At 56.3% G+C, this 24062-nt stretch overlaps 1 protein-coding gene across 1 annotated transcript in view; it reads left to right on the top strand.

Annotated features, from left to right (window-relative positions):
• KCNC1 (potassium voltage-gated channel subfamily C member 1) overlaps positions 1-24062 on the top strand; it is a 43386-nt gene extending 19324 nt beyond the window's left edge. The window contains exons 2-4 of the mRNA XM_065881630.1: positions 12713-13646; positions 20500-20688; positions 22664-24062. Of these exons, the coding sequence (XP_065737702.1) occupies positions 12713-13646; positions 20500-20688; positions 22664-22728 (1188 nt within the window). The 3' untranslated portion in view covers positions 22729-24062. The remainder of the gene's footprint in view (positions 1-12712; positions 13647-20499; positions 20689-22663) is intronic.

Raw genomic sequence — 24062 nt, forward strand, 5'->3', positions numbered from 1 at the left:
AGAAGTGCTGGACTGCAGATAAATATTTGGGAGTGTGCAGTCAATGCTGTTTGAATAGGTGATAGTATTTAAGCCTTCAGACTGGGTAAATCGGTAAGGGAATGAGTATAGATGGAGACGAGGCCCAAGGACTGCACTCTGGGGCACCCCAAGAGTTAGAGGCTGGGGACAAGATGGCACAGGACATCAAGAAGGAACAGCCAGTGAGGTGGGAGGAAAATCAAGAGACTGCAGGGCCCTAGAAAGTGTAACAAAAAGGAGGGAGTGATCAGCTGTCTCAGATGCTGCTGATGGTCAAGGAACGTGAGGACCGGGAATTTTTCCCATTCTTTCTGCCTAGAATGCTCTTCCTTGCACCCTGCATTTCCCTAGTGACTTTTACCCATCTTTCCAACCTCTGTACACTTGTCACTTCCTCGTGGGAGCCACTCCAACCCCAGTACTTGTTAAAGGCCCATCGAATGCCGTGTGCATTCCCCTCAAAGCCCTCGTCCCTCATACAGGTATGTATTTGCTTGTCTGGTTATCTGATAAATGTCAGTCTCCCCTGCTAGGAACTGTGGCTGTTTTTGCTCATTCTGTACCCAGTGCCCAGCACAGGCCTGGGATAAGGCATAAATCTTTGTTGGAGGGAGCACAGGTGGGCAGTTAGCTGTGGTCCCACCTGGGTTGTGTCCACTGCCCTCCCTGATCTCTTCCTCTTGGGGTCATCTTTTTATTCCTCTCCCCCCAACACACACACACACACACACACGCACACACACACACACACATATATATACACACACATGCACACCCTATGGGGAGTCGGGACCCTTGACTCGATGCTAAAACATAAGTGGGCACTGGGGGGAAATTTCCCAGTGGATTCCTAGTGGACACTTCATGGAGCTTGGAGCCTCAGTTTTCTCATCTGCCAAATGGGGGCAATCAAAGCTGTCTGGCTGATGGCTCAGCTGGTGTGTGTGTGTGTGTGTGTGTGTGTGTGTGTGTGTGTGTGTGTGTGTGTATGGACATGAAAGAGATTTGTAAGTGGAAGCCCTGGAGTGTGCTGGTTTTAGAGTCAGAGAGACCTGGTTTCAAATTCTACTCATCACTTCCGAACTGTGCGGGGTTTGGGTTTTTTTTGCACACGTCTTAACCACTCTGAACCTCAGTTTTCTCATCTGCAAAGTGGAGTTAATGACACTTCCCTTGGGGAGGTTTTTAAAGATAAATGAGATCATGTTTGCAACAGTCGTCATTATTACTTTATGGCAGAGGTCAGTGAGGCTCAACAGAGACAAATATTCCCGCTACTGAGGTGCTTGTGAGCATTGAAAAGGGCAAAGTGTGCCATCCATGTGGCCACGCACAGTGAGTGCTTAACAAAACCAGGCTCTGAAACAGCCCGGGGAGCTGGCCCAAGAAAAGGAGTGTGGACGGAAGCTGGCGGAAGCCTGGTGCACAGGAGGGATGGCTCAGGGTGGGTCCCGAGGCCCATCTGCAGGTGTGGGCAGGGCCGTCAGAGGGAGAAAGGGGAGCAGGTGTGTCCTGGTGACCCCAGAGGGCAGAACTGGGATCACTGGGAGAAAGAGGCAGGGAGGTTGTCTTAAACATGAAAGAAATGCATGTCTGGAGTGCTGTCCAAAGACAGAATGTGGCCTCGGGAGCTCCCCATTGCTGGCAGTCACCTGAAGAGACGTCTGCTCAGGGTTACTCCAGAGGGGATTATTGAACTGCCCCCGCCTTCCTACTCACTTCCTCATCTGGGAGTCTCAGTCGCGTATTTCTTACTCCAGTCTGTGGCACAAAGATGTTTGAGGCCCATGAGATACACATACAACAGACTCCTTAGAAATAAAGAAGAAGATAAAAGAAAAAATAAGACTCGTATAATGAAGAGAAGAAATAGTGATACCCCAAACCCAGGTAAAAGATTGGTCTGGAACTGAGCATTAAATTTAACTGAGCTCCCTAGCAGTCAGAGCGAAAGAGGAAATATGAAGGGTTCCATAAGTCATCGTTTACCGTAGAAAAGTAGACAAGCATGTCAGGAAACAGTTGACACAGTTTGAAGTCCTAAACTAGAAGAGGAATTTCCTGTGTGGAATACTGGTATTTCTCTGAGTTTCAGATGCTAATGGGAGAGGGTGTTCACTATCTATTTTCCAGAAGGGAGTCTCAGGTCACAGGAGTGGGTGGGAAGTTGGTTCCTGATGGCCCCTCCTGGGACCCTGACACCCAGCCTTCCTGGCCTGTGGGACCACGCTCCTAAGGCACCCAGCCTTGTGGCTGGCTAAAGTCGAAACGAAGCTGGAGCAGGCATGTCCATCTCACGGGGCACAGCCAAGCCGACTTGCACTGGGGACATCCTGCCTGGCTGCCTAAGGGGCCTGGGGGAGGCCTGAAATGCAAGGCTTTGAAGTAGGGCCGATCCTGCCACTGAGAACCTCTGAGACCTTGGGCAAGAATCTTCTCTTCTCTAAACCTCAGACTTGTCTGAAAAGCAGTGGTAACAGCAGAACTTACCGCCCTGGGCTGGTGTGAAGTTTAAATGAGACGATGCACAGAGAGCCCAGGAAGCAGGGCTGCTCGAGACCAAGCAGCTGCTGTTATCAGCCTCCCTCTTGTCGCTGGAGTAAGGCCGGAAAGCCCGGAGCTCATCGCGTGACCTTGGGTGTCCTTTCCCGTCAAGCCTCATTTCCTCCCAGCACGAAGGCCGGGGGTCACGTGGAAGACCCCATGGAAGTGGGCATGTTACGTCACCCTCGCCCTGGGCAGCGTGGCCCTCGCCAGCTGGAGACTGCAGTGCGGGGTCTGGGACCCCTGGGTGCGCGGCCCCGGGAAACAGGCTCTGCGGGCTGTGCTGTTGGCTCTCACGAAGCTGTCATTTGTTCCTGGTTTGCTGTTTGCAGGCAAGTGGTCACAACAGGAGCAGAAAAAATTAGGGGAAAAAACCCTGAGGTTAGACACATTTCTCCCTTTAGCTGTTGCTGCTGCCCCTTGCAGTCACTCTCCTACCCCCAACGATTTGGGTGGAAAAAAACCCAAAATGCTGTGTTTGGATTTTTGTGGAGGGAAGCCTTGGCCCAGCTCCTGGAATACCAGTGAGCAAAGGAACTGGCAGTCTTGGGGTTTCTTCCTGCCCTAGAATTCCACCCTGGATCTGGGGAAGCCCTAGACACCTGGCTTTCCCCCAGGCCCTTCAATAGTGCCTTACTTCCTGGACTGTGTTATTATTCTTATTATTGTCCACATTTTAAGAATGATGGGATTGAGTCTCCAAATAGTGACTTGCCTGCAGTCACACCGCCAGTGGCAGAGCTGGGATTTGAACTCAGGTCTCTGAAATCAAGCCCAGGACTCTTCTCCTTCTGCCTTTGCCGCCTGTTTCCCAGGCCCTAAATGTGGTCTCAGGCTGACGAGGTCCGTTATGTATCAGAGCTGCCAGGCAGTTGGGTCTTATCTGGCTTCATGGATCCCACGTGCCAGGATGGGGCTGGCGGCATCAGAACGCCTGAGGACACAAATTAAAGGTAAATGTCTGGTCTCACCCACAACTCTGGGTGTGGCCAAGGGCCCTGCATCTGCATGCCCACTCCGCGGTGCTCCCCCAGCACACTGGCCTCTGCCCGCTCCCGCCTCCTTCGTGCCCCACCAAACTCCCCCAGGGAGGGCCTCTTACTCTGGAGGCTCTGCCTCCATTTCCCCGTTCCTTCCAGGGCGTTGGATTAGGCCCCCCGCCACGTTCTCCTTGTTGTTAAATCCAGAGACTTCTCCTCTGACCCCATCCCACTGGGTCCCTCAGGGGCCATCCCTCAGGAAACACCCTTCCCCTTGTCCTCAGGGACCAGGACTGGCCCTCGGAGGGGCAGACTGGTCACCGTGCTGCTCGGCCAGGCCTGCACAGAAGCGTGGGCTCGGCCTCACTCATGCCACATGGCTGAGCGTGGGCACAGGGTTGCTCTGTGAAGGACAGTCGTGTTCTTTTGTGACGCAGGGGCGTGTCCGCCTCAGTCTCCCGGGTGCCTCCAGCTCAGCGGTTCCGTGACTCTAAGATTCCTGGCTTTTCTTACACCTGAGGTGCTCTGATGCGGAAGGTGCTATTGCGATGGGAGAGGGCCGGGTGGGAGGGCCCACTGAGGCGAGAGGTGGCCAGTTTGTAGGGACGGAAGCAACGCGTACAAGCACCTCCTTCTTACTTTCTCTGTGTTGTTTCATCCCGTCATCACAACCAGCCGGGAGGCAGGGAATGTTATTCACCCCTTCCCTGTCCAGGAATGAAGGCTCAGAAAGGGGCGATGTCCAAGGTCACCAGCCGAGCTGGGCCCCAAACCCAGGCTGGTCTGACCTCAAGGTCCGGCCATTTCTGCTCCAGCTGCTGCCTCCTTTGACAGACGGACTCGTGCTGCTTTTGACCCAGGATCTAGAAGGCAGGCGGGACCTGGAGAACAGAGAGGCCTGGGAGCGCGTGTTAAATGAGCAAAGGCTCAGAGGCCACCATGATGAAAGCCCAGAACTGACGTTTCAGGAGAACCTGACTCTCACCCCTGCTCCACCCTGCAAGCTCCATGACCTTGGTTGGGAGGCTCTGCCTCCATTTCCCCATTCTGGCCACAAGGGGCGGCTTTTGGATAAAGAACCTCTGAGGGCCCCTCTGTCTTGCTGCTCTGGGTTTCTAATGACTGTTTCTCTAAGTCCAAAGTACCATCGATTCAACTATGCCATGAGCTAAATAACAGCATGTTGGGGATATGAGAAGATATACTATTTTAAGGCTGTGTATATTTTATGACATTTTCATTTCCAAAATGTGCATCTTGGAATGAAAGCAACACAGAACCTCTGCCACCTCAAAAGTTGCCAGCCTAGCTGTTGACGCAGCCCTTTTTGGATATGACCTGGGTCTGGAATCCAGAGAATGAATTCAATGAAGGGGGTTGTTGTCCCACTGGAAAAGTCTGGGCTCCCTGAGGCCTGGGCATGGCCTTTCCTGCCCTTGGTTCCCCCACTACCCAGGCTACAGCACCCGGGACTGAGGGGGTAGTGCAGTGGGATGAGGGGATTCCCATCTGGGCACAGCCCTGCCTCCCTGTGGCCTTCCCTGGGCTGGTGCAGTGGCCTTTAGCCCACCTCCACCCTGTCTACTCTTTTTCTCTCAGTCAGAGACAGTACCAGGGAAGGGGCACCACCCGCCTCGGCTAGTGTGTGAGGGACCATCTCTGGCATGGACAAGGGTCATGGTCTTAACTCAGAGAACACATGTCCAGAGTGCCCAGTCAGACCCTGATTCTCCTAGGAGATGCACATACACACACACACACACACACACACACACACACACACACACACACACACCCCACCCTATACATGTCCCTATACACACACACACACATTACACCCAGGCATGTCCCTATACACACATACCATCATGCCCCATACATGTCCTTATACACACACATCACACCCCACGCATGTCCTTATGCACACACACATCACACCCCATGCATGTCCTTATACACATACATCACACCCCATACATGTCCTTATACACACATCACACCACACATGTCCTTATACACACACATCATACCCCATGCATATCCTTATACACACATCACACCCCATGCATGTCCTTACGCACACACAAACACACTTCTACCACCTATATGAACCACATACATCACACACAGTGACCACTTACATGAGCCTCTGGCACATGCCTAGAGTCAGGTGACACACCTTCACCATGTACACAGCTACTCCACATTTACACACCACCTCTCCCCTCCCCCACACTCCCCTCCCAGCACACAGACCTTCTACACGGCATGTTCTCTGCACACACTTTCACACACTCCCGCTCACACCCTCCACACCATGGGAAGCACCTCCCACCTGCTGCTCCCTGAGCTGCGTGCCAAAAGGGGACGATTAGTGCGAAGGAATGGGGTGGAGACCTGGATGCTGGACAGATTGCTCAGGACACAGCCAGGCCTCTGGGGGTTCACGCGGAGGCATTTAGCAACAGACCAAAATGGGACTGGACCCCAAAGACCCCTCCTGCCCCCCCATAAGCTATGACGTGCTCAGCATGCCCAGCCCAAGGAAGTCCACACGAGTCTAATTCAGTTTCCAAACTCAACTCGACTGACAATTTATTTAGGCCAATTGGCCATCCCTCCTGCTCTGCATCACTGACTCTGCATGGATTAACTCAAACGCTGTACACCCCCGCTGGGCAGACTTAATTAGGCAGAAAAACTGACCTGAAGCCTCTAGGGGCTTGGGGCCTGGACATGAGCCAGGGCTCCCCTGATGAGCCCCATTGCCTACAGCCTCAGCCGGTCTCAGAATCCTCAGAAGGGACCAAGTCCAGCCCTCAGTGTACCAATGACGGAACTGAGGCCCAGAGAGGGGAGGTGGCCTGCCAAGGTCACGCAGCGAGTGAGCCGCCAGACCAGAATGTTGGTCCCTGCACCACATTACAGCCATCGCCTTGCTCCTGGAACGCCAAACTGCAAGAACACAGATCCCCGCGGTGAACCCCTGAACAGTTCCAAAAGACAAGCACAATTTTCTAAAGATGACTGTGGCATAAATAATTTATAATGGAAGTCATAGCACATATTGGTCATTTTAATAGACAGTAAATTGCCTTTCTGATGTATGGTTTCAGGGGTGGGGTTATGGTAAAAATAACTTGGTGATTTATAAAATATCTTCTTAAGTCAACAGATCGTTAGTAGGTTTGTCTGACTTTACAGCCAACAGCCTCACCACCCCGGTTACCATAGAAATGGGATGCTTCGCTCTGTTGCCATGGCTACCTCTTTCTAGAACACAATTGGTGGGTCTCTCACAGTTTGATTCTGGAGCAAAAAAAAAGAAAGAAAGAAAGAAAGAAAAGCCACACTACCAGTTTGGGGTTATGCTGTGCCGTCAGGCTATCTTGCCTGCGTTGTCTTGCAATTTCACAGGGTGGCCTCTGAGGTGTGGCCAGGCTGGGTGACAGTTGGCCCTGGGCTGCTGGGCCAAGCTCCCTTTGTGCCCCCATTAGACTAGAAGCCCAGGAGGGCTGGCCTCCCAGCTGGCCTGGGCCCTGGGTGTGGGGCGCTGCTGCTCTGGTGGGCTGAGGGAAGGGGACGGGGTCCGGCAGGTGGCAGCACATCAGGAAGCCGGTGGGTGACAGGCAGGTGTAGAGATGGGAGATCCAGGAGCTGGCACTGTCTGGGCAGGGAGACAGGTGAGGGCATCAGGGAAGGCTGAGGAGGCTGAGGCGAGACGAGCTGGGGCTGCCGTCCTGCGGGAGAGACAGACACCGAGTCAGTCCCACCCAGCGGGGGTGAGGTGGGCAGGGGAGGGGCCCGCTGTGCGGCAATGCCTGGGGTCTGGGGTGTTTGTAGGAGGTGCGCCGTGTGGTGACCGTCCTTGTGCTCCGAGTGCATACGCACAGGCTGCGAGGGGGAGCTATGGGGCTGCGCGCCTCGTGGTACAGCGCCTGGGTGCTCACGCTTGGTGGGCAGTGGTATGTTTCAGTACGGTCCGTGCGTCCCTGTGTCTTCTGTGCATGTGCGGTCCTGCACCACAGGGTGGGTACTTAGGTGACAGGTGAGGCACGTGCTCTGGGTAGCTGTGCGTGTCTGTGGGTGACTGTCCTCTGGGTGACTGGCGACTGGAAGGCAGACAGCTCACATGGGGTGCAGCCCCCGGCCCTTGACTGCAGCCCCTACAGTCCTGAGAGTGACAGCCCAGGGTGACTGCAGAAACGGCTTCCAAGGCTTGCTACCTGGGCCCGCCAGGCAGAGGTTCCCTCCCCGTCAGCATGAGCTGATCCCGGGAACTCCCCATTCCCGTGCCTGTGCACCCACCCCCTCCCTCTGGCTGATCTCCCCGAACTAGTTGTGGTCATCTCTCAGCCTGTCCTCTCTGGGTCTTGCCAAGAGGTGGGCCAGGTAGGCATGCAGGCTGAGCCATCCAGGGCTGCTGTCGGCATTGCCTCCCTGAGCAGAACGGGGCAGCCTCCCCGGCCCTGGGGCTGCTGTTGCCCCAGGTGCTAGCAAGCCTTGGGCAATGAGGCCCAAGACCATTTCAGGTGTGCCTGGGATCCAGCCTGTGGATCCAAGTACCCTGGCTCTCTCCGTCACTGGGGACAGACATAACCTGCCCTCAGGGAGTCCAAGCTGTGGGTGCCAACCTCCAAGATGGAGCCATCCACGTATAATTAGGGCTGGCTCTCCATTGTGCAGAGCTGTGTTGTTAGCCCCCGAGAGCTTTGGTACCTCTGGTGGTGGACAGAGCTTAGATTGTGGAGCCAGATCCACTTGCATTCAAGCCTCAGTTTCATCACCAGCCTTAAACCTTGGTTTAGTCCCTGAACCTCTCTGTACTTGGGTTTCCTTTTTGGCGCAATGGGGTACGACCACCTGTCTCACCAGGTCTGTGGGAGGATTAAAGGCGCACAGTAGGTCCTCAGCCTTGACAGCTTCTCCTTTCTCCTTCCTGGCTCAGCTTCCCTGAGGATGGACAGGAGGGCGCTGGGGACTCACCTGGCTGCGGGCTCTTGCTTTGGCTTTGATGCGCTGGGGCTGACCTGCTAGTCACTGGGCTTAGGAGACTGTGGCAGTCTGAGCAAGCCAGGGGCACCTTCCTTCACAGCCCCCCTAAGGGCCCACTTGGACCCAGATGTTGCTGGGGCCCTGCCTGTGACAAAGGACCAGGTGCACGGGCTGCGGAGTCCAGGAAGGCACCCAGGAGGCCCAGGCCGGGTAGGAGGCCTGGCTACCACCTCCCCGGCTCCCCTGGGGAAGAAGTCCTGGTGTCTGGCTCTAGGCCTGGCTGCTGCTGCCCACCCCCCAGCCCCACTCCTCGGTCACTGGGGCCCAGAGAGGAAAGAATCTAGACAGGATGGCCATTGCTGGCTGAGAACCAAGGATTTTGTCTACCCTAATTTTAGAAGACCTGACCTCTTTCTGGGCCTCAGTTTTCCCATCAGAACCTGTCCTGTGAGAGGAGCAAATGGGACGAGAGCTCTGAGGGCTTTTGGGGGCACCTGGGAGGGAGGGAGAAGGCTCCGGGGACATCAGTGCCCTCTCTGAGCTGTTCCCGTGAGACTCCGCAAACACTAACAAAAGTATGAGTCGGAGACAGGCTCACTGCCTCACTGGAGGGGGATTTAGACATTCCTTGTTGGGGAGGGGTGGTCCCTGCATTTGCTGCCTCCTAAGGGCCCCAGCTGCCAAGACGGAAGTCTCACCGGGAAAGGTGTCCCGGGAGAAGGACTACTTAGTGGGGCACCGATGGACGGATGGGTTTTTCCATACGGAGATCGGCAGGAACACCCTGGAGGCAGGAACAGCAGTACAAAGACATGGAGATGGGGTGGGGGGCGGTCAGATATAGCAGACAGCTGCATGTGGCAAGAATGTTGTGTGCAGCAGGGAGGGGACCCTGGGAAGTCGATGAGGCCAGGGCACAGGGAGCCTCATGTGCCAGGCTGAGGAGTCAGGGCTTTTCTCTGTGGGCAGCATGGCCAGGTGGCAGACAGAGAGCTGGGATTCCAGCGTTGCCCCCTCTGGTAGCTGGGTGGAGGCTGTACTGTACTGGGCGTGGCCGAGATTGAAGCCTACAACATGCTGGCTTTGATGGCAGTGGCCCCATTGAGAGAGAGTCCCACGTGAGTCGAGGGGACAGAGGAGGATAGCTGTGGGATGGTTGGGGAAGCAGATGCCATGGCTGATGGGGCAGGGGGAGGGGCAGTGCCTCCTGCCTTACACCACTGGCCAGGATCAGGAGCCCAGGGGCACAGCGGACCCTGCCTCTTGGCATCCCTTAGACACTCACAGTGTGTCTCTTCCTCCCCTCTCTCAAAAAGGCCAGGGGAGCAATGTGACCCACCCCTTGGGAACCTGGGCTGTGAATTCCAAGCTCTAAGACGGGGCCCTCCAGAGGGAATCTAGGGCCAAATACCCAGCATTTGGGGATGTGTTCTTAGCTCCAAGAGCTTTGACAACTGGTGATGGAAAGAGCGCTGGAGCTGGATAAACCTGGATCAGAGCTGGTGACCTCTTCCAGTTGCTTCCACTTTGCTTTCCTGGTTTACCTCTGTGGTGTCCCAGGTCAGCACTATCTGGATCCTTAAAGAGCTGTTTCTGGAGTCAGAAGACCTGGCTTAAGTCCCTGCCTCACCTTGTCCAAACCCCACCTGCATCACAGGGCTGAGGGGGCTCACCTTTTCAGTCCACTGCATTGTACTTGTCTCTGTGTGTGTCCTTTACCTTCAGCTGTGCAGGGGCCTCCCTGGGGGTTGGGCTGAGGTCTTATTCCACTCTGTGCTGGGCATAACCTGGTGCCTGGTGAGGAATGGAAGGAAGAAAGGATGGATGGATGGATGGATGGATGGATGGGTAGGTGGAAAGAAGGAAGGAAGGAAGGAAGGAAAGAAAGAAGAAAGAAGAGAAGGAGGAAGGGATGAATGAATGAATGCATGATGGATGGAAGAGAGGGAGAGGAGGTAGGGAGGAACAAAGAAAGGAAGGAATAGGGGGAGGGAGGAAAGAAGGATGAATGGATGTGTGGATAAAAAGGAGGGAGAGAGGATAGAAGGAAGGAAAGATGAGTGGGTGGAAGGGAGGGAGAAAGGAAGGAAGGAGGAAAGGGAAGAAGGAAGGATGGATGGATGGATGGAAGGATGCATATGGGTCACACTTGATAGTAGTCTATCTAGGACAAAGGTTCTGAAAACTGCACGATGCTCTAAACCAGCAGGAGTATTAGCATGCCATAATGAGTGGCTTGGGCAGATCACTTCCTGTTTCTGGGCCCCAGACTTCCCATCTGTAGCATGTAGTGTCTTGGACCAGATAATCTCTAAAGGCTGCTCTTACTCTGACATTCTAAAATGCTGATGCTGACTTTGTCTCTTCCCCTTTTCTCTCCCCTTCCCCCAACCCGAAATGTGTCTTGGAAGGTCAACGTAGTTCTTGTTTTCTGGATCTGTGCCAGGTTGGGTGCCAGGTCCCATGGCCATGGTCAGCCCAGACAGGGCCACCACCAGGTGGGGAGGTGCATCAGTACAAACTAAAGAAATTGCTAGAAGCAGCATGGCTGCCTCTTGTGGCAGATACAGGGTGGGGCCTTGGCACTCCTTGAAGTTTTCTATGAAGGCAGCTCTGGAGAATGAACTTGCCACCCATTCTAGACTATAGCCCAGAGCTGCCTCCAGGGAGAGGGCCTTGCACTGACCATGGTCTGTCTTGACAGGCTGGGCGAAGGGGGGTCCAGAGGAGAGGGGAGCAGTGGGAACATGACCAGCTGGGCCCCTGGAGGAGAACCCCTGGCCAGGGGTTAGTGTTCCAGGGACCTCGACTGGAGGCTGTAAGAAGCGCCCTTGCCTGGAATTCAGTCTGAGTAGGAGGGTTTGAAGCTCAGATAGCTGCTTGACTCTCTTTCCTCGGGTACCCATGTCTGCTGGGGGCCAGAGAAGCCCAGGGGGTCATCAGCTGGGGCCACCAAACCAAACCAAAGAGTCTTCTGAACCTTTCTCAAGGGGCTCAGGGCCAGAGCAGGTGGTTCTGGACAGGCTGGGTTATCCTGGCCATCTCCTTCTCACCAGGGAGGGGGTCTGGAAGAAGCAAGCGCCCACATATGTTTGGAAAGGCTAGCGCCCCAGCAGCTTCTTCTTCCCTCCCACCCACATCCCTACCCTGGGGCTGGCAGGCAGCAGTAGGAGAGAAGCAGACCCTATGGTTTATGGTGCCTTTGAGGACCCCTGGTCCAATTCTCCTCCTGATGCCTGAACCTGCAACACACTATCTCTGACAAATGACCACTCAGCCTCTATTTCAGTATCTCCAAGATGGGGAACTCACTTCCAGGATGGTGGTGTGAGTTCCTGGGATGATAGAGAGAAGTGGGTAAAAGAGGTGTGCAAGGCCCTGGGGCAGATATATCTTTTGCAATTCCGCATAGGATAGAACATGAAGAGACCACATGAATGAGGTACAGATCCACGAAAAAGAGAGTGAATAGACTAGCGCAGGGACGAAAGAAAGATGGGAGACGTGGCCTCTGAGGGGCCTGCCTCCACCATAGCTCCTCCTTCTCCTTTCTTTGCCAACCTCTGCCTCCGCCACCTAGGTCACTTTTATTAGTTGGCGTGGGGGGGAGTAAATGCTTTAATAAATCACCTCCAGATCACAGTGCCTTAAGACAGTAGAAGTTTATTTCCCACCCATGTATTTAGTGGCTGTCTTTCTTTTCAGGGACCCAGGCTGCTTCCTTCTGGTGGCCCTGCTGGCTTCCTGGGGCTTCAGCATTTGACTGGAAGTTGGGGGAAGAAAGAAGGCACGGAAGGTTGAGCAGGAGGTTTTGTGAGCCAGGCCCGGCCTTAGCGCACTGTCCGCTGGCCTGAGCGCAGTCACGTGACCCCACCCAGCCCTGAGGGAGGCTGGGAGATATGGTCTAGCCGTGCATCCAGGAGGAAAGGAGAGGCATTTGTGAAAACAGAGCAATCTCTGCCACAACCTCTTAACCCCCGAGCCTCCTAACCCCATGCTCCGTGCTCTGAAGAGGGAAAGGTGGCCTGTCAGCCTGGCCTACGTCACGAGGGGCATCCTGTAGGCATCTTCCACAGCCCAGCCCCTGACTGGACCCAGCCCAGAGGCACCCGGGGTCTCTTTGCTCTGGGGGGAGGGCCTCCCCTCTGACACTGTGTGTTTCTCCTCCACAGTATGTGGCCTTTGCCTCCCTCTTCTTCATCCTGGTCTCCATCACCACCTTCTGCCTGGAGACCCATGAGCGCTTCAACCCCATCGTGAACAAGACAGAGATCGAGAACGTTCGGAACGGCACGCAAGTGCGCTACTACCGGGAAGCGGAGACAGAGGCCTTCCTCACCTACATCGAGGGCGTCTGCGTGGTCTGGTTCACCTTCGAGTTCCTCATGCGCGTGGTCTTCTGCCCCAACAAGGTGGAGTTCATCAAGAACTCGCTCAACATCATTGACTTTGTGGCCATTCTGCCCTTCTACCTGGAGGTGGGCCTGAGCGGCCTGTCCTCTAAGGCGGCCAAGGACGTGCTGGGCTTCCTGCGTGTCGTCCGCTTCGTGCGTATCCTGCGCATCTTCAAGCTGACCCGCCACTTCGTGGGCCTGCGCGTCCTGGGCCACACTCTCCGCGCCAGTACCAATGAGTTCTTACTGCTCATCATCTTCCTGGCTCTGGGCGTCCTGATTTTCGCCACCATGATCTACTATGCCGAGAGGATAGGGGCGCAGCCCAATGACCCCAGTGCCAGTGAGCACACCCACTTTAAGAACATCCCCATTGGCTTCTGGTGGGCCGTGGTCACCATGACGACGCTGGGCTACGGAGACATGTACCCGCAGACGTGGTCCGGCATGTTGGTGGGAGCGTTGTGTGCGCTGGCGGGTGTGCTGACCATCGCCATGCCCGTGCCCGTCATTGTGAACAATTTCGGGATGTATTACTCCTTAGCCATGGCTAAGCAGAAACTACCAAAGAAAAAAAAGAAGCATATTCCACGGCCACCGCAGCTGGGATCTCCCAATTATTGTAAATCTGTCGTAAACTCTCCACACCACAGTACTCAGAGTGACACATGCCCGCTGGCCCAGGAAGAAATTTTAGAAATTAACAGAGCAGGTAGGAAACCTCTTAGAGGCATGTCGATCTGACCTTTCACCTCCGCCCCCTGTAGCGATGATTCCAGATTCAGTCAGACTGCTTCCTTAGTTCCATGGGTGACCCTGGACCCTGCGCTCAGTCTCGAGGTGTGGAGTCTGGGGGCCCAGGGAGATGCTGGGCAGCCGAATTCACGAGGCAAGAGCCTGCTAGAACCTCACTGGTGGCCCCCCGTAAGGAGGTTAACATGCTGGTCTCGTGGGGTTCTGAAGAGATGACATGGCCCGCGAGGTTGCTGAGGACTCTCTTGGCAGGAGCCCCGGGGGCACTGCTGCTTGGTGGGCAGGAGTGGAGCATGAGTCGCTGACTCAGGCCACTGACCCAGTGTCGGGGCAGGGCGGGGGCGGGTGTGATTCGGAAATGCCAGACAGCTGCTGATTTGGTCTTTACACGGCTCCCTTCAGGCCGTGCGTGTGTGGCACAGATGGTGCATGGGATCTGGCAGGAGGGTCCCTGCAAAGGCAGCAGCAAGGATTCTCACCCCCGCCAGAGCCTGTCTCCATAGCTGAGTAGCATTCCTGCTCTGATGCCGGCTGCCTAGCTCCAGGCGCGTCCTGGGAGACTCGCCTCTTGCCCTCCGTACGTAACAAGCTTACTTACCCCACAGCATGCGGAACCAACTCATCTTCCACCACCACTCTAGAGTTTAGCGTTTATCTTTAGGAACCTGTTGGAGTGACTCTAGCTTTCACGTTGTCTGTTTGGGTTGATGGTCAAGTGGGAGTTTCCGGTGGCCTTCTGATGGGAGCGGCTGGTGAGCGAAGGACTAGAGGGGGCCACCACCCGGCAGCTTAGATGAAAGCGCTACAGACCAGCAAACAACCTCCCACCCAGAGTTCTCCCCGTTTCCGGCGGTAGGGACTGCAGCAGCAATACACGACATCCCAACCAGTGTACGACCACTTTCCCGTGAATTCAGTGGGGGTCGGGGGGGGGGGAGGGGTCCATGAAACAATACTAGTCACCGTGGGATATATTCTAATATTCCATGGCTAGTGGTTCGTTATGGGACTATCTCAGTTTTATGAGAACCTGCACATAGCACATAAAGTTGATCATGGGGCTCTGGTCCGAAGATATAAAGCCCATAGTCTACCTCTACCCATGGAATACCATCGACTTATTCTGTGGACACAGGGATTTGAAGGCAATGAACGACCCAGAGAAGAATGACAACACCGAGCTAAGAAGGAGTGCCGGGGCGAGGAAGGCTGAGTCAGTGATAGGTGGCGTTTAGTCTACAGAAGACACCCCTGTGCCCAGGGCAGGCAGGGGGGCTGTAGGCTAGCTCAGCCCTAGAGGAGCAAGTGCCCCCTGGCCTGGGTGGCCTCCCCCAGTGGGTGATTGACTCTCCCCCGATGGCCCCCACCCCCATCCTACTCCTGATCTGGCTTCATCCCACAGCTACGCCACTTCTCTGTCCGTGGGAACTTTCCAGCCCCTTCGCCTGGCCCCATACCCCTCCCCACTCCCTGGGACTGCTGTAGGCACCTGAGAGGAATGTGGCTAGTGTTCTGGGCTGGGCCAGGGACTGGGCAGGGGTCTCAGAGGCTGGAACAGGGGGACCTGGCAGCGGGGGCGGGCTGGACTCCCCAGCCAAGGTGTGGCTCCTGCTTAGCAAGGCAGGCATGGGCCGAGGAAAGCCCCTGCCCCCGCTCCTGCTTTGGGTTAGCTATAGCCCTTCTGTTCGACCTCAGGAGCCACCATCATGGCAAGGAAAATTCCTGGGGCCCTAGGGGAGGGTCTGGGTGAGCCTAGCCCCCCAGCTTCACTCCAGGCCCCAGCAGGAAGAGCTCAGCCTGAGTGGCATCACCATGGCGCTCCTTGGCCCTCTTTCACATCCTCCCAACGCTGAATCTTTCGGGATCGGTGCCTCAAATATGGGTGCCCCGGGCCCACCTGTCAAGGATCCCTCATTCACTCCAGTCAGGCGCAAATTCTTCAGTACTCCCAGACAATGCCAGTATTCTCCATGTGCTGAGGGCGTGCATGCACGCACACACACACATACATACATGCACACACACGCGGAGTGCAGATGCGTGCGTGCTGGCAGGTACACCAGCTAGTCACAGGACACAAGCCCTCTTGCCATGCTGCAGCAGGCCTGTAAAGCCTGTGCACTCCTGTTGGAGGCCCTGGGCCCCACAGCCGTGGCAGCCCTGCTCCTGGGAACCTCCTCGCTGCAGCCCCAGGTCTCAGGGATCCAGAGTGTCCTGGCTTGCACGGTCTCTATGGCTGAGGAGGTACTTGGGGCCCTTCCGAGCCTGCCCTCTGGAGCCCAGATGCCCAACTCGACCTACCTTTCTCCCTCCCATCCCCAAACTCTGCCCCGCCCCCTTTCCAAGTTCTCACGCTCCTGAGGGTGCTGTCTTGAGATCCCAGACCCCTCTGAGCCTCATACCTCACCAGAACACTCCTCCCTCTGAAAGCTGGTGTGTGAGACCCAGGTTATCTATCACCAAGAGGGTGTGTGGTCCTTAGGGGGTGTCTCCTCAACCCGGCACCCCTGAGTCCCTTCCCATTTGCCTCCTTTCCTGCTTGCAGCTATGGTCCTAGGTGGGCGTGGGGTTTGGGTGAGTCGGTGAGTGAGTGTGGGGGAGGCCAGAGGTGAGGAAGGCAAATGCGGGGGAGACCGGACCCTACAGGAATGGAGAGGTGAGATGCAGCCCCCCCGGGCCTTTCCAGTCTCATTCCACACCCAAGGGCAGTCAAGTGGCCTCAGCAAGGGCTGGGCTTCTCCAATTCCACTTTTAGAACCTGGGTTGGGGCCAAGTGCAACGTGCTGGGCTCTAAGGGCACCCCCTACCTCCAGGGCTAGACCCTTGGGACTCAGGCAAGCCATCCCAGTCATGTCAGCAGCACCCTCCCCTCACCTCCACCTCTTGGTCTCTCCTGAAACCTCAGGTCTGTGTGTCTGTGAGGGATGATCTGGTCTCCTCTGTACCATGGCTGGCATGGCGTCTGTTCAGGGGATTTGTCTTGGCAGGGGTTGTAGGGCCTCACGGGGGGATGCCAGGAGGGCGCCCCTATGGTCAGGGACTGCCTGGGACTGACAGCCCAGGAGGAGCTGCTCCTCTCCCAGAAGGGGGGTCCCTCCCCCATCTGCAGTCGGGGGCCCAGACCACCTCCTCTGGGCAGTTCGGAGTGCTCCCTCTGTCCTGCCATGTGCATTCACATGTGTCTCGTCCATCCCTGCTTCTGTGATGTGGGTTGGTCCTCTGGGGTGCTGCGTCTGGGGCTGCAGGGTCCCACCATAGGTGAGCAGCGAGGGGGCTGGCACGGGGGATGGGTGGTGGCCAGGCCCCCCTTCCTGCCCATGAGCACATAGAGCAGCAGTGAGGTCCCGAAAAGCCCCTGCCTGGGCCCCCTGGGAGCTACCACTGCAGCCTCTGGGTTCTGCCCTGAGCTGCCTGCCGAGTCCAAAGCGCCCCTGGCCCCAGCCCTCCACCCCTCCCCTCCTGGGCCAGGAGTGGTGTAGCCCCCAGGGCAGGGGAGGTGGCGGGGATTGGGACAACAGTGACCAGGAAGGGTGTGGGCAGGGCCCCTCCAAGCGGGCTGACCGAGTTTCTGCTCAGAGGCAGGGCCAGGGTGGGCAGCGGGAGCCCTGAGTGGGGTCGGTGTGGCCCCCAGGCAGGCGGAGGGGGAAGGAGCGGAGAAATGAGGGGCTCTGAGGGCCAGGCCTGGGTGTTCTTTTCTGTGTTGTTCACATGCTCTCTCTTTCTCTCTCTCCACTAATCATGTTTTTCTCTCTCTCTCCTCGTTTTGTTGCATGACTTGTGCCGGTTCTCGTGATTGTACTCTGCTCGTGTCTCTCACAGACTGTCCCCAGTTAGCCTGGGACTTTTTCCCTGAGCCCCAGGCTGGGCAGCCCCCTCGGGGCTAAACCCGAGGAAATTCCCAGCCACCCCTCCCACCCCGCCCCAGCCCTGCGTGCGCCCCTGGCGCACCCGCTGCTGGTGTGAACAGTAAGTACCTCGGCGGTGCCTGGAGACCAGGGCACAGAAGCCAGCGTGCTGGCTCAGGGCCGGACATCGGGTTCTCCTTGCTCCAAAGTTTAAAAAAAAATGACCCTCTCGCGGACGCTCATCTCTCAGCCCATTTCAAAGCCTGGAAACCATCTTCGTGAGATGCTGCCCATGCTGCCATTTCATCATCACAGGCCCTCGGGTCTAGTGGGGGCCAAGGGGCCCTGGGCCAGGGGAGGCAGGGCTCCCAGCCTCCTGGGGAGCAGCTGGGAGCCGAGGGGCCTGGTGGCCATCTCATCTAAAGGACGGGGTGGGGGCCGGAGGGTGGGGAGTCTTGGGTGGGCTGGCACCTCTGGCCTTTTCCACGGCTTTCCCGGGTTTGGAGAGCTGGCCCCCCTGGGTGGTCTCTCTTCCAGCCCCCCTCTGGAGCTGGGGAGGGAGAACGTTCCCAGTTTCCGAGAGCTCACCAAACTGCGGATTAGCCAGCAGCCCAGGGAGGCTGGCTCCTTCACAGAGAGGGACATAAACGCTCCGCCCACTAGCAGCCCCAGGCACAGCCCCTTCTCAAAGGCCTTCCAGGGAGGGAAGGGTGTCCAGTTCACATCCACCCAGGGATCCCTGATGGCTGCCCCCTGGCCGGACCCCTGCAGGAAACCAGCCTCAACTTTGGGTCCTCTAAATGCTGTGGGAGCTGGCTGCTCCAGGGGCACAGTGCTGGGGGGCAGAGTCAGATGAGGGGTCTCAGGCTCCACCACCTACCTCTGACCCACCCCTGGGTAAGCCCTGCAGGTTATAGATACCTCCACTGACAGACGATGGCCAGTAGAGAGACAGCAAGTCCTGGCTCCCCTCCCAGACGGAGACGCTGCCTGGTAGGACTCGCTGTTTTCCCCTTGAGGAAACTGTGTGCAGGGTGCTGTGGGCCCCAACTTCTGCCCCCTCATCTACAACCTCCTCCCTTAAACTTCCCTGCCCTCTCCCCAGAGACCCTTGGGAGGGAAGATGGGACAGCCAGACTGGGAGGCAGAACCGGGCTTGTCTGTGCGCACACGTGTGTGCCCTCAGACACACCCCAAGTGCTAGGCAGCCCCCAGACCCCAGAGAGGCCCCAGCCCCAGTCACGTGGTATCAGAATTACCTTGGTAACTGGCCTTTCTGGTTCAGAGTAAATTGGGGAGTGAAGCCCCTGGGATTTGTCAAGAAACACACTGTACGTGAAATGCTTTGCCATCTTGTACGACAGACTTTTTTTTTAAGTTCCAAAATTATGATGGGATTTTTTTTTTTCTTGGATTTGCTTTATGAATAAACCTGATTGGTCCATTTCTCTTTTGACTGCCTGCCTCTTTGTAGTGACATGATATGTACACGGGCCGTGATCCCACCCGCGGGCACGCTGAGTGTGTGCACACGGAGAAGGATCACTTCTGCGTGTAGTTACATGATGTGAACAGGGTCATGGAAGAGGGTCAAATCGGGTGGAGACTGTCTCCAGCTTTTTGCCCCTCTTTAGTCTTTCAGAGGGCCTCCCTGTGTGGTCACGCCCCTGTGGGGTCTGTCTTCCCTTGAGGCTGTCACCCTAGAGGAAGTATTTGAGGAAACCACAGTGCCCACCCTGGAGACCGAGTCGGCGCCACCTTGGCCAGGAAGAGTCTGCTTAGAGAGCAGAGAGCGTGGGGCAGGCTCAGTCCCCGAGAGTGATGGGCGGGGACAGAGGCCGACGGAGCTACCTCTGCCAGCTCCAGAGGCTATCACGGCACTGCTCCTGGACTTGGGAGAGGGAGAGCTCCCTGCTCTGGCCACGCTTCACCCTCACCAAATGTGCCCCAAACTTCCTCCCAGGTTCCTTCTCAGGCTACTGCAGAGGCCAAGACTCGTCTTTCCCACCCGAGTCCATCAGCCACTGTTGTCTTTACACATCCATTTGCTCTGCTTTGCGGGGGATGCTGCCGAGAGGAGACAGAGGAATGGGAGCCCCTCCCAAATCCTGGCCGCTGTCACTGCCTCATGCCTACATTCCTGTTGCGCCTGTGCAAGCTGACTAGGACTGCTGGGGGCAGAGCGGGGTGGAAGACACTGGCTTGGTCTGTGTGGCGATCAGAGTGGACTGAGTGACCAGCTTAAGTCTGTGTGGGGATGGAGCAGATTGAGTGGTCATACTGGGTCTGCATGGGGGACCAGGAGACTGTGTGACCAGGCCTAGTCTGTATGGGGGATGGAGCATACAGAGTAACCAGATTGCGTCCATATGGGGGGATTGAGTGATCAGATAGGGTGTGGAGGGGGACTGTGTGAAGCGAGTGACCAGAGGGGATCCGAATGGGGCCTGGTGTAGAGCCGATCGACGGGGTCTGGATGGGGCCAGGGATGCCTGAGCAGCCAGCTTGGATGTGGATGGGAGGCAGCAGGGCTCTGGTTGGCAGCGGAGGGGTCAGAAAAGGCTGCCTCTCTGAGTAGGAGTGTTTCTGCGTGTCTGTCTGTCTTCTCCCTGAGCTCTGTGTCTGGCCCTCTACCCATGACTGCATCCACACCATCCTGTCTCATCGGCCCCGCCTTGGACCTGGGGCCCGGCCCCCAGCACTGCGCTTGCTGGGCCCATCACCAACTCATCTTTTTGCAAACTTTGAGCAAACCCAGGAACCCTCCTCCCCAGCACTATGGGCAGCCCAAGGCCTGCCTGAATGAGCCGGGGACCCCCAGCCTTGTGCCTCCCTCCATGGCCTGCTCGCTTTTCCATCCTCAGTTACCGGCTGCCCTTTGCCGATGCCCCACTTCTGGCCTGTTCCCCCCCCTCCCCCACTAAACAGTTTTCAGTGTCTCAATAGCTTCTGCTTATATGTTTGAAGATTCCAAACTGAATGGGGAGGTGGCGAAGGCCGCGCTGGCGAACGAAGACTGCCCCCACATAGACCAGGCCCTCACTCCCGATGAGGGCCTGCCCTTTACGCGCTCGGGCACCCGCGAGAGATACGGACCCTGCTTCCTCTTATCAACCGGGGAGTACGCGTGCCCACCTGGTGGAGGAGTGAGAAAGGGTATGTAGAGGAGGCTGCCTGGCACCCCTGCAGATGGGTGGGCGGGGCGGCGGGCAAGGGGCGCTGAGGGGCCAGCAGGCACACTGAGGGGGGCAAGGAGCCCCAGGGTCGGCCCCCGGAGGTCTGAGTCCCAATGTTGTAAGTGGGATGGCAGGCTGGCGGAGAGAACCGGAGGTCCAGGCAGCTGTGGGTTGGAACTGAGCTGAGGGGTAGGAAGGGACTTGGGGACAGGCTGGACAACTACAGCCCCCAAGGCAGAGGGGTACCCGGGGATGTGGGAGGAGCCTCAACTCCCCCAGGCTGCTCTGGCAGATGGCAGGTCAGACCCCAAAAGTAAAGTGATCTCCCCTGTCCCTTGGTTGAGGAGGGCGACGGGGTGGGCCTGGTCTGACCAGGACCCTGTGGGCTTAGCCAACCAAGATCCATGTTCTGAAAGTGGCATCCTTTAAAGAGAATCCACAGACCAGTGGGAGGGGAGGCATGAAGAGAAAGGTAGCTTCAGGGCTTGGAGGTGAGGCCAGTGTCCTTGCAGAGGTAAGGTATGTGCCAGTCAGAATACTGCTAGTGGCAGACAGAGAACTTGCCAAGAGAAGGTGGTTACGGAGGACTCTGTGCAACCCCTTCTGTCCCCAGCGCCCGTCAGCCATGGCCCTGGGTGTGGTCAGCGCCCCCTTGTGGTTGGTGAAGGCTGAGCCCCGTGGCGGTCTCTGCTCAAAGTCTCCTTGGATCGGACCCTTATCTTAGGCTGACCCCCTGGGGAAAAGGCTTCCACTAGCGCTTGAGCATGGGCTGCGGAGAGGCTTGGGGTGGGGGCCCAGCGCACCTTAGCTCCATGCTCCAGGCACTGGCCAGGGCCTGGAAGGCAGAGGAAGCCATCCTCGGCACAGCGGACTGGCTGGGCGGCTCATGCATGTCGGGAAGCAGCTCACAGGCTCACACGGGGTGCATGCTGACCGGGGTGAGCAGGCTGGGCCAGATAGTTGGTTTTTTAGAGCAACAGTTGGTGTAGCCGGTGGCCATTCACAACTGCTCCAGTGTTTGAAATGGTTCAACAATATGCAAGGAGAAAGCATAGAACTCAGAATAAAGGGCAAACCCGGAAGAGGAGAGGCAGCCCACAGGGAGACGGGGGAAGTCCTTCTGGTCACTGGTGCTTAGTGTGCTCACCCGATCCAGGCTGGTCCCTGCTTCCTCGCCTGGCCTGGAGGTCCCTTGGACCCCAGTGTGGCATACCACCCCCCGCATGGTGCTGCATGGCAAGGGGGCTGCTGGCCCCGGGGGCGGGCCCCATCCTTGGCCTTCCATGGATAGGCCTGATGCTCCCCTTCACAACTGGCTTTTTCCCAAGTGGAGGCTCTAGAAAGCCAGGAACTGGGCAGCCCAGGGGGTTTCAGGGGATGGCAGGTAGACCATTCCCAGTGGCTGTGCTCTGCCCGGTAAGGTCTCGTGGGCTGCCTGTCTCCTTCATCTTGAATGTTGGATTAATCTGTGTGGCCTAAAAGAGCAGACAGGAGAGACTCTTTACTGGGCTTCCAGAAGCCCAGGCTGTGTGGGACAGAAGCAGCCTGTAGTGGCCAGGGAGTCCAGTGGCAACCACTGTCCACAGGTGGTACCCACTCCGCAGTCCCACAGAGGTACCAAGGGTGAAGTGCCCCCACCAGCATCAACCCGGCCCCGCTCTCATGGAGTCATGACAGCCGCCGAGGACTTGCCTTTCTCAGGATGATTCCAGGCTGTAAGCCATGTGCAGGGTAGAGAAGAGTTAGGAGCTTAACCTGTTCCCCCAGGAGGGAGAGAAAGAGGCGTGCTAGGCTGGCTCACTGCATGGGAGAACCAAGCCAGCTGGAGAAGAATCTGCCTGCCTCTGCATGCGGCTGTTCTGTCTGTCCTCCTCCTTCCGTAAAAACTAAGTACCAAGCGGGATGGGAAAGCCAAGAAGAGAAGCTCAAGTGTTAATTGTATTCTTTACATACAGATCTTTGCAAAGAAAGCCCTGTCATTGCTAAGTATATGCCGACAGAGGCTGTGAGAGTGACTTGACCAGGCGGCTTGGCCCAGGACACTGGTGGCTATTAAGCATCTGGGTGGACCTGCAGCCCCTCCTCACCCTCGGACAGAGTAAATTCACGCCATGCAGGTTTGCCGGACGAGTCCGAGTGGCCCAGGCCTTGTACTAGGACGGACGTAGCTTTTCTACGGCCAAATGGTAACTGACTGTAGAGGATTTGTTTTCCTTCTTTTCATTTTTTAAAAATTTTATTTTATTCGGGGAAGGGGTGGGATGGAAGGGTTCCTTAGCATGACTTGCATGAAGTTCAACAGAAAAACCCAGCAATCCAAACCCACCAATCCCCTGCAACTGTATGATTACCCTAAACCACGACAACAACGAAGAGAAACAAGCAAGAGTCCTCTATTTTCTTTCAAAGCGCTTTCCTTTTATACATGTTGTTGGAGCCAAACTGTAAATGGCATTTGATAGAAACCTGTACGTTTTGGGGGGGGGGATGGAGCGGGGGGGCGGGGAGGGGTGGGGATGGGGAACGGATTGCTTCCCTTTTTGTACACGAGATTGAAATGGAGAGTAAAGGTTCCCAAAAGGGCAGTCGGTCAGTCATCGGTCATATTGACCTCCCCTTCATAGTTCATCTCTCACGCGGAAACTGAGAACTTTGCTCCAAATAGAATTGTGGAAACACACTGCCGCCTTCTTCCCTCTGTTTGGCATGCTTGCGACCCAGCGGACGTCTCCCCAAGACCCCTGACAGCGGCTAGTCTAGGTTGATTCGATCATCTTAGCGGTGTGTAGATTCAGTGCGACCAACTTTCATAACAAATTGTTCATAGTAGATAATCAACACCTTATGGATTTTCCAAGCGTTCCTTCAGAGCACCAAAAAGATCAGGACCGCGGGAGGGCTGGTCCTCCTCCACCTTGATTAAGGCACAACCCGGCATTGTATGCAACTTCAGAGTAAGAGAACTGCATGCCCAGTGTTATGCACAGCGACCCCAGCATGAAATAAATTCTGTGTCATGGTTTCTGTATAGTCTAAAGCAGATTTGTTTTCCTGAAGCAATCGGAGGTTTGCAGAGACACGCTTCTGCATCTCGAATAAATATAGTATTTCCCCAACAGAAACAGAGGACAGTAGCTTGGCTTTGGTCTGATTCTAAAATTAGTGGTGGGGTAAGGGGTGGGGAAGGATGATATTTTTGAAAAACACATGCTTGAGATGAAAAAAAAAATGCAACATCTCAAGCTCTCACTGCAGCTCGCAACATTTCCTGGAAAGAGAGCAATGCTGCTTTAGTTCAACACCCTCCCCTCCCTGGGCCCTGGCCCTCAATAATAAACAGCTGACATTGGAGAT

This window comes from Phocoena phocoena, chromosome 8 (genome assembly GCF_963924675.1).
Source record: "Phocoena phocoena chromosome 8, mPhoPho1.1, whole genome shotgun sequence".
Lineage (NCBI taxonomy): Eukaryota > Metazoa > Chordata > Mammalia > Artiodactyla > Phocoenidae > Phocoena > Phocoena phocoena.